Genomic DNA, 9,788 nt, shown 5'->3' on the forward strand with positions numbered 1-9,788 from the left:
CTTTTTAAAACATGTTATGTCACCCAAGTAGGTGTCAGGCATTGCATACTCTTAAATTTAAAGAGACTGACTGGATGATATAAGTACTATTGATGCCAAAGGCTTCTGAGGAAACAGCGTGGGAGTTTCTGGCTGGGATCAAGCTCTGGACTCACTTCAGTTCACCTTGCAAGGTCTGTTATTTCCAGAGAAAGCAAAACACAGAACTTGCAATATGTTAATGAGAAACAACCTGTTGGACAGATCAGAGAGACAGTACCTGCAGAAGACTGTCTGTACCTCCCAGGCAAAAATAGGACTAAGCAGTCTGAAAGAGTTTACAGAGGCATACAGGCTTTAAAAAATAAGACAACCGACAGTAAACCAAAAACCTATCCACGTTACATAGTTTGCAGTATATTAAAAAGTCTTTAAGAACAGAAGAGATAAAGCAGCTCCTTCTCAAGCAGGTGGTAATGTCAGCTCCCGGAGGAAAAGGTTAACACATACCAAACCATACTGGACCTACCACGGCAATACAGCAGGGAGGCAGAGATACTGCAAGCCAAAGTTCCAGTTTATAAGCAGTATTACTGGGACAGTTGAAAGACTCAAACACAGCTAGAATTCTAATTTGAAAGGAACAGTCACAAGGGACAAGAGTTTAAAATGCAGTTTGACCCAAGACACGAGTCATCTCTTTTCTCTAGAACTGAAACAAGATGGTTGTAGATGAAGATTACCTTATGAAAGTCACGCTTGCTTCACATCTAAATAGCTATCAGCTTAAATACTTCATTTAAAATCAGAAACATTTTTAAATTCACAATTAGCAGGGATAGCATCTGGTCTACAAGAGTCAACCAGCTCTGACGTCTGTGAGACATAAATTCAACTTTAAGGATGGACACTGAAAATGCATTTTTCAAGAAAACTTTGAGTTTTGGCTTGAGAAAGAGTAAAAATAATTGCTTAACATAAAAAAAACCCCAAACAACAAACCTCAACTTGATAAGCAAAGCTATGGCACAAAAAAAAAACAACTCCAAAAGACACACTTGTGCATGTAAATTTGTGACTTGCTAATATGCAAACAGCTCCTGGCAAAATGTACTGTTGAGGACTACACTGGTCATTTTCAATGTAACTGAACGACTGCACACATAAGCCATACTTCCACAGGGCTTTAATATTTTTTCCTAAATCTAAAAAGAAAATATCAGTCCTGACATGAGCAAATGACAGAACACCAACCAGCCGGCATGGCCACAGGAAAGAGCCCAGGTAGAAGGAAGCCCTCTGCAGAGTTAAAACATAGGGGTAACTCAGAATATGCGGTTCTCTCTGTGGTTTATGTAGATGCCAAGATGCAACTCCACCTTGCAGTGCATCTGAGTTCTGAGGAGTTCCTCATGGTGTGTCATTAAAAAAAGTGAGAAATGCACTAGAGCTCTTAATGCTACGGAAGGTTTGCTTTTATATACATATTCCACATCTAAATAATAATAATAAAAAAAAAACATTCTGGAAAGCACTGTGGTTGATATAGATACTTCTCTACAAGTGAACCTGCTTTAAAACAATAATATCTATCTCCATAGCACATTTGATGCGTCTGCATATAAAAACCCAAACATGAATTCTATTTGACTTACAAAATGTCAATAAACTGGCTGAAAACACAGCCTCCTGACACAACCACTTCTATTGATTTTGAGCTACAAGCAGGAAAAGGGCAAACAAAAGTTAGCTTAAATGCAAATATTTCCAATATGTTTCTTATTACCAGTTATCACTTCAGTTGCACAACTATATCGGATATGACTGATAATTTACTGTGAGGAAGGAAAAAGGTAGGACTCGACAGGAATTCCATTGAGGTAGAAAAAGATTTCTTGCAACAACTTTGTTCCTGTTTTAAAGCCAGTGTTCGGAGTTCAGGACTTTGGCTTCTATTCATCAGAACACTTAAGAATTTGTTTTATTCCAGTGGTTTCTGTAAGAGTTAAATATGTTTTTAGATATTCTACTGGAGTACAATTATTCGTATTACAATACAGATATTACTCAAGGGAACAATTGCGTCTTGTGGGTCTCCTGGGTAAAGCACATGCACACAGAGGGGAAAAAAAAATCAATTTCAATAGACTAAAAATAGACGGCTTTTCTGAGAGAGATGCAAACCTTTTCCTCACATTTGAGCTTCTGTTTAGGTTTATAGTTCATCGATATTAATAAGGCTATTCATATAGAGTAACATTTCATTGCTGTAGTCCGGTCTTACATGTATATTTCAGCGAAAACCTTTCCCATGGCATCTTCCAGTCTCCATTCTATATGCCAGTTCCTAGGCTTCTCCATTGACAAAATACTAGAATTTCCTTGGCTTTGCAGGCAGAAAAGAAGTAAGTACAATGGATTAACACCACTCATAGTTTAAAAAACCAAAGCACCAGCCATGCTGCAAGTGAACTACCACATGTTTTCATTTCCTTTGCAATTTCCCAAAAGTCTTGACACCCCATTACAGAATTCAACAGAGTAGGTCTTCCCCTTAAAACTACGTCAGCACAAATAGGGAAAATAACCAGAAATGCAGGTTCAGTTGGAGCACAACAGTAGTTACTCTCCCACCGTATATCCAGCTCCGAGTTTGAAAGACAAAAGGGGAGAAGAAAGTAAACTAAGATTTTATAGTCTAAATGAACTAGGTCCTTGTGAAACTGTTCACATCAGTCAGGACTATACGCCTCACTACAGTGGCAGGTACCCAAAGTCACACAGTATTTGCGTGGATTTCCCTAGTGCAAGCACAAGCCTGAAATAATAGAAGAATTCAGAGATACTTCATGCTAGTCTGGAGTATTCCTGCTGATGGTTGGAGGTTTTTGAACTGCGCAGTCCCAGTTTACATGTAATTGGGGCATTTCACAGAGCTAGAAAAGGAAGCAAATCATAGAATCATAGAAAGGTCAGGGCAAAGGACCTAAGACCATCTAGTTAAGAAACTCCATAAACGTTCTCTGATATCTGTCTGTGAAGAGAACAAGTGCACAACTATTGCACGGGTTTAGCCCACACAAAAAGTTAAGTTCTAAAGAAATCTTTTTGGTTCTGTACATTTATTTACAGGCCCGTGATGGATTGTTTTCACATAATTCCGCTTACCAAAGAAACATGATTCTTTTCCAGAAACTCCTTAAACATCTCTATTATTTCCAAAAATTGATTCAAAGCTTTTATAGACATGGCTAAGTGTGCTTCAAATGCGAAAATAACAGTCCAACCCGCACCGGGGGTTTCCGAAAGTGCAAACCTGATACAGTAATTATCAAACGAAGGGAAACGTTTTATGATAAGATGCGATAAACCCTTACGCAACCCTCCGGCGTTGCCCTGGGCAGCAATCTGCCCTAATTTGCCACTGATTTTCCCTCGGAACGGCTGAGTGAAGCCCTCCTCTTCCTCAGCCGGCCCGACCCCTGCCCTCCCCGGCCCCGCTCCAGGGGCTTCCCTCCATTGTTCCTGCGGCCAGGACCCATGCTCGCGGTGTGTACCGCGGGCAGTGCGGGCGGTCCCGCCGGGAAGGGGAACCCCCATAACAGCCCGGCGCTGGGGCCAGCAGGGCCGCGGCCGCTCCCGGGGCAGCAGCGGGCAGAGCTCCGTCAGCCGTGCCCCGCACTGCGCCCCGGTCCTGCCCGCTCGGACACACCATGACTGTGCAGGATTCCCGGCGTCGGGGCAGTCGTGGCTCCCTCACAGGTGCCCCGCCGGGCGGGGGGCGGCCGCGAGGGCAGCGGCGGGAGGGGCGGCAGAGGCCGCCCTCCGGTGGTGGCGGGCCCGGTTGCCCGGGTTACCGCGAGGCACGGCCCGGCCCGCGGGCGAGCCCCGGCCCCGCACAGCCCGGCGGGCACGCCCCCGGCCCGGCACGCTGCAGGCCGGCCCCGCTGAGCCCGGCGGGAGCCCCCTTCCCCTCCCGCTCTGCTCCACGCACACGGCCCCCGGCGCTCGGCACGGCCGCCTCCCCGGCATTGTCCCTCCCTGCCGCCGGCCGGCAGCACCTGCCGGCTCCCGGCCCCTCTCCCGCTGCCCCGCACCTACCAGACGGAGCCGTAGGCACCAGAGCCCACTGGGGTGAGGTTCTGGTAGCGCTGGGGTACCTCCCACACAGTCTTGTTCAGCTCCTGCCTGTAGAAGCTGCCGCGCTCGCACATTTTGCCAGAGCCGCCAGCGGCAGCAGCAGCGGCGGCAGCCGCCCCTGAGCCGGGGCGGGGAGCGAAGCGGGCACGGCCGGCGCCGGCGGGGAGGAGGGACCGGGAGGGGAGGGGAAGGGGTGGAGAAGGGAAGGCGGGAGGCCGAGGGGGTGGGGGCAGCGTCCGGAGCGAGGGGCGTCCGGCTCACAGGGCGAGGAGCCCCGAAGCGGCCCCCGGTGTCCTCCAAGGGGGGTGCCGGGTGGGGCGGAGCGCCAGTCCCGCCCCACAGCGGCCGGCATCGCTGCGGGAGCGGAGGCTGGCACCGCCCCGGAGGAGCGTGTGGGCAGGGCCGGACACCTGCCCCTTGGCCCGGCATCCCCCAGGACTTCAAAGCCTTGACCACACCTTTCCTGTTTGGTTTCGTCCGCCTGCAGCTTCCCTCGCTCGGAGGGGCAGCGGCGGAGAGCGGTGTCCCGGCGGCGTGGCTGGGCCGGGACGTCGCCCATGGACAGCGGAGCGAACAGCGGCCCTCACCTACTGACGGAGCTCTCGGGTTAAATAGGAGTCCCCCGGTACGAGAACTTCTCCTGAAAGCATTGACTCCTGCATGCAATCATTTGAACGCCTCTGCTTTTCATCAAGAAGGACTTCAGCCTTCAAAATAACAGAGGAAAAATCTTGAAAACTTTAAGTCTCCGAAACTTATGCATCATTAAAGTAAAAAGTTCTGTTTATTTTATGGCCTTTTCCTTTTCTCTAAAATGTGCCTTATACAATAGTTCAATGACTTGTGGAATCATTGCAACACTACTGCAATGCAATGTTACCAGTATATTTTCCTATATACTATTTGCTGTTTTCCTTCCATAACTTCTTATGCTTCCTTGAGCAACTCTAATTAACTTGTAGGTAGTCTGCTTATGTGGATTCGGTATGTGGAGATTGCTCCACACCTGCCTTTGAATCAGTGTGGAATGTAAATCACACATACTCTGTAAATCAGAACCCTCATGTAAGTCCTCTGTGTTTCTATACCATGAATTGCAGTTCACTTTGACAAATGGATGCTCAGCTGACAGTAGGACCTCACTGTGAGCATACAGAACTTGTATGCTTGAATAGCTGTGAGCATGATGAGCCAGAAGGCAAGTTTTATGGATGTTCTGAAGAGTGGATAGTTCAAGTTCCATCTCTGAAACCCCAGCCCATGTTGCACAACAGGACTGTCATACTAGGACTACCTGAGTGAACAGTATCAGCAGCTTTGACATCTGCTCAGTGTATTTCAAACTGAAAAAGATGGATGATGCTACTGCAGCCATCCACCCAAGGGGTACTAAGTACTCCTAAAGCCCTATCCTATTTCTTACTTGTACCCCACTTTAGTACAACAGAAATCTAGTCCTCTCCAGACTGCTCCTTGGTCACACTTGAACTTCTGTGAAGAGGGCGTAGTACTTGTAGGAAATGGTAAGTGTGAAAAACCTAACAAGATGTTAATTTTTCTCAGCACCACCATTCTGAGTTTTAAAATCAGAGGAACACTGCAACCACTCTACAAGCCAAGAAGAAATATTTCTGCCCCTGTCCTCCACCCCTAGAGTAAGCAGGCCCAAATGTTTTCCAGTGCCAGAATGAAGCAAATACTGCCTCACTTTTATTCTACTTGGTCTCTGGAGGTGTTATGGGCTCGGGCCCTTACCCACTCACCAAGTGTTAGACCATTTCTTGCTAACTAATTAGCATGCTTTTGGGGAGTGGAGTCTATCCGTGTTTGCCCAGGCTTCTAATTGTGCAATTTCCACAGGAGCTAATTTTCTGTTTGTTGTTATTTACAGTCGTTCTCAATTTCCTGTCTTCTGTGAGCTTCTGTCAGTTATTTGTATTGCAATCATGACTCTGAGATTGTGCTTGATTACCTTGTTTTATTGGATACTACATATGTGATGTTCTACTCCATGTAATGAGGGAGATATTAGAAAACAGAGAGGCTAGAGGACAGTGTTTGGGAGTTGTCTCAGATCTAGGCAGGTTACAGGTCCCCAGAGGCCTCCTGTAAAGCAAGCCCTGACAGCTGCTCCTCCCACATCAGAAGCAGCTCATCCATCTTTGCTGGCACTGTGGAGGCACACGAGGAAGTGGAAGAAGCAGCTCCCTTGTCAGCCACGTTCTTGTCTTTTAGTTCCTGTTTTACAGGCTGGCCAAGTCTGTGTGTGTACAAGGGACAGGAGAGTGAGTGCCCTCTGAAGAGCTGTGAAGGCTTAAGGAAGAGAGAAGGTCACGGCTTCCTCTGTACATGCATTGCCTTCTTGGGAGCTTTCATTTCCTATATGTGAAATACTGCTATATTAAACCATGCCTGAGGCTGCGTCAGTGATGCCCATGGACAGGGGGAGGCCCTAAAACTGATGTGGACACTGCACACCCCTTCTCCTCCTGCCCTTATGGCTGTGTAACTGACAGTTCTTCACCATGCCAAGTGCTGATGGCCGGAGGGCCATAATCCCAATGGCAGGTCAGTAGGACTCACCACATTTCATATGTCATCACATGGCAGCATAAGAGGGAGGCTCACATGCTGCAGTGGTGTGGGTTAAGACACCAAGCAGCATGTGAGGTAGAATCCAGCTGTGTGAGCCTCTCGCCTGGTGAGCAGGGTGTCAGACATGAGCCCTGGCTGCAGGTGTGAGTAGGCCAGTCCCTGGAGCAGGGGATGCGTGATTCCCCTGATGCTCAGCAGCTCCAGTGGATACCAAAGGAAGAAAACTTGCTGGTGTAGAAGGGCACTGTTTTCTGTTGTGGCTGTTCCTGCACTGCATAGTCAAATCCTACATTATTCTTACTAGAACAAATCTCAGTGGAAACAAATAAATTTATTATTTTAGCCAGTTCTGAGTTACTAATTTCTAGCTATTTTTTATTTCCTTTTTTTTTTTTTTTTTTGTTTGATACATTATGGAAAGCTTGCACATCTTTGCCAACCTCCTTCTGGCTCCTTTCGATTCTCATTCTCTCTCTAGCTCTTGATTCTCAGTTTAGGAATCACAATTCATAATACAGTTTAAAGATTGCAACTTTCATATTAGTAATAAACATGGAAACTCAAAGAAAGAAAATGCCACCTTGCTACTGAAAACATAACATTTCCTGTTTGGAAACATAATCATATTATTGTAAACCCAGCACTGGTTTAAAACAGGCTTTGGAAAACCCAGGACAGACTGCCAGCAGATTGGAGTTCAGACTGTTCTCAGTGTAACTGCTGTAAATGTAGGGTAGCTCTAATAAAGACTAAAATGAGAAGCTCAGATTAGATATAAGGAAGAAGTTCTCTACTGTGAGGGTGGTGAGGCACTGGAAAAGGTTGCCCAAAGAAGTGGTAAATACTCCATCCTTGGCAGTGTTCAAGGCCAGGCTGGACAGAGCCTTGGGTGAGATGGTTTAGTGTGAGGTGTCCCTGCCTGTGGCAGGGGGGTTGGAACTAGATTATCTTAAGGTCCTTTCCAACCCTAACTATTCTATGATTCTATGACATGGTCTAGTGTGAGGCATCCCTGCCCATGGCAGGGGGGTTGGAACTAGATGATCTTCAGGTCCTTTCCAACCCAAACCATTCTGAGATTCTGTGATTCTATGATTCTAAGTGTCAGTGAGGTTTTAGGATGAACCACTTTAATTCTGTCACTACATCTTTTACAGTATAAACCTGAGCATGTCATAAAGATGCTTTCTGTGCTGCTTTCTTTTGAAAATATAAGAAATAATTAACATCTTTATAAAAGCAAAAATCATACTGTAATGTTATATCCATTACCATTAATAATAAAACATTGTGGTAATTAGCTATAGCATGGTTTTATTTGCAGGTTCTTGCAAATTTCTGAAACCATGTCTATGAATATGTAATTATAACATAGGAAAGCTGTCACTGTTTGTAATGACAGAAAAGACAAAGTACAGGCAGCAGGAAAGGCTTAATGAAGCCTTCTGTAAATAGCAAGTCAATCATTAGCTAGTTTCCAAGAGAGTGCTTTCCCAGAGACTGTATCTTTGTTACTGAATTACAAGACGCTGCATATGCCTGCAAGGTGGTATCGCTCTTCTTTCTTCTATCAACACTTTTTGCTTCTGAATCAACCCAAGTTGATTCAGATGACCTACTACAGCCTGAGCCTGTTATGTCCTGTTATAGCTTGGGTATTTAAACTGGAGAAACTTTTTTGATATTGTGAGAAGATGAAGGGTCTTGCTTTGGAGAAAACTTAAACTTTAGCTACTCATTTTGACCCTCAAGTTTGATAATGAAAAATCCAAGGTATTTCATACCTATGATTAGGTATGAAATCCACCTTGAAATCCTGCTCTTGACTAAGGACTTTCAAAATTTGGCCTATTTCATAATAATTACATGGCAAGAATAGGTTTTTATTCTTTCTGAGAAGACAGATTCTAACATAGTTTAGGTTCAGAGCTGAGGCTTTGTTTCCTTCTCTGCCCAATTCTTTCTGTGTGGAATTGGGATGGTCACTAGGTGCCTGTGTGCCACCCTTCCACATTTAGGAACTGAGACTAGGATTGTTTCCCTATTTTAAGAATAAATATATAAGATTGATATTACCTCAGATAGTAATAGCACTCGTAGTAGCTATGATTATTGTTTGCATAAAACATTGATAATGTTTTTCAAATATTCTTTTCATACTGCTGTGGATGCAGAGTTGCAGAGTGGGAAATATTTTCTAATATCCTGTTAAATAAATGTAATTAAAAAAAAATAGAAATCCATCTCCTTTACCTGAAGTTACACTAAAATTTATCTTGGCCTTCTGTAGTCTACCAGTACAGGTTGGCAGTGTTTTCTTCATCCAGGAACAGCATATGGGTATTATTCTAAGCTCATGTTGATATTAGATTTTCAATGAGATTTGGACTGCAAACATGCTAGCAACTGGTGTCAGAAGTCTCCAAAGTAAATTTAATAAAATACAATATCCTGCTCAGTCATGTCAATGAGGGCTCCTCATTGTATGTACTTTCAGAGCAAGGCCATCACCAGAAAAATAAATACAGATTTAACTTCAAAATTATTCCTAATTAAGTCAACAAAGGTCCAGATATAATGAGGGAAGGCAGAGATGGGCTATTAATATATAGTGCTATTTTTTGCTCTGTATTTCTCTTGCAATCCATGTAATTATGTTGCCTAGTGTCTCACAACAACTCTGTGGTGCTTTATTCTTATGCATAATACAGCATCATTCAAACACAGCCCAATATTGACATGTATAATCAGTAGCTGCGGAGAGCCCAGCACTGCTCCCATTCAAGTCAAAGGCAAATTTCATTATGTGAATGGGAGCAAGAACACATTGTTCCAAATGCATTAATTTGGGTTTATGTCCTGAATAAGCACCAGTTATAAATTTCTTCTGGTTGGCTCTGAAGATACTCCAAAGATAAAAGCAGATGTGGATGTAAGAGCTGTACACCAGGCTCTATGCTTTTCTGATGCATATAAGAAATCACACTCAAGGAAGGCTGTTTAATTGACTATTGTGTTGTCTCTTTTGGCTCCAAAGAAAACACTATGGGATCTTTAAAATGACTGTGCATTCC

The 9,788-nt window shown here is 44.6% G+C and overlaps 1 protein-coding gene across 1 annotated transcript in view; it reads right to left on the reverse strand.

Moving 5' to 3' along the window:
* The window catches only part of MAPK11 (mitogen-activated protein kinase 11), a 31,268-nt gene extending 26,963 nt beyond the window's left edge, over positions 1-4,305 (reverse strand). The window contains exon 1 of the mRNA XM_057415835.1: positions 4,081-4,305. Coding sequence (XP_057271818.1) covers positions 4,081-4,193 — 113 coding nt within the window. The 5' untranslated portion in view covers positions 4,194-4,305. The remainder of the gene's footprint in view (positions 1-4,080) is intronic.
* Positions 4,306-9,788: the final 5,483 nt, after the last annotated feature.

The sequence above is a fragment of the Pezoporus wallicus genome, unplaced genomic scaffold (assembly GCF_028554395.1).
Source record: "Pezoporus wallicus isolate ANWC-B61680 ecotype Strahan unplaced genomic scaffold, APGP_CSIRO_Pwel_v1 contig_6966, whole genome shotgun sequence".
NCBI lineage: Eukaryota > Metazoa > Chordata > Aves > Psittaciformes > Psittacidae > Pezoporus > Pezoporus wallicus.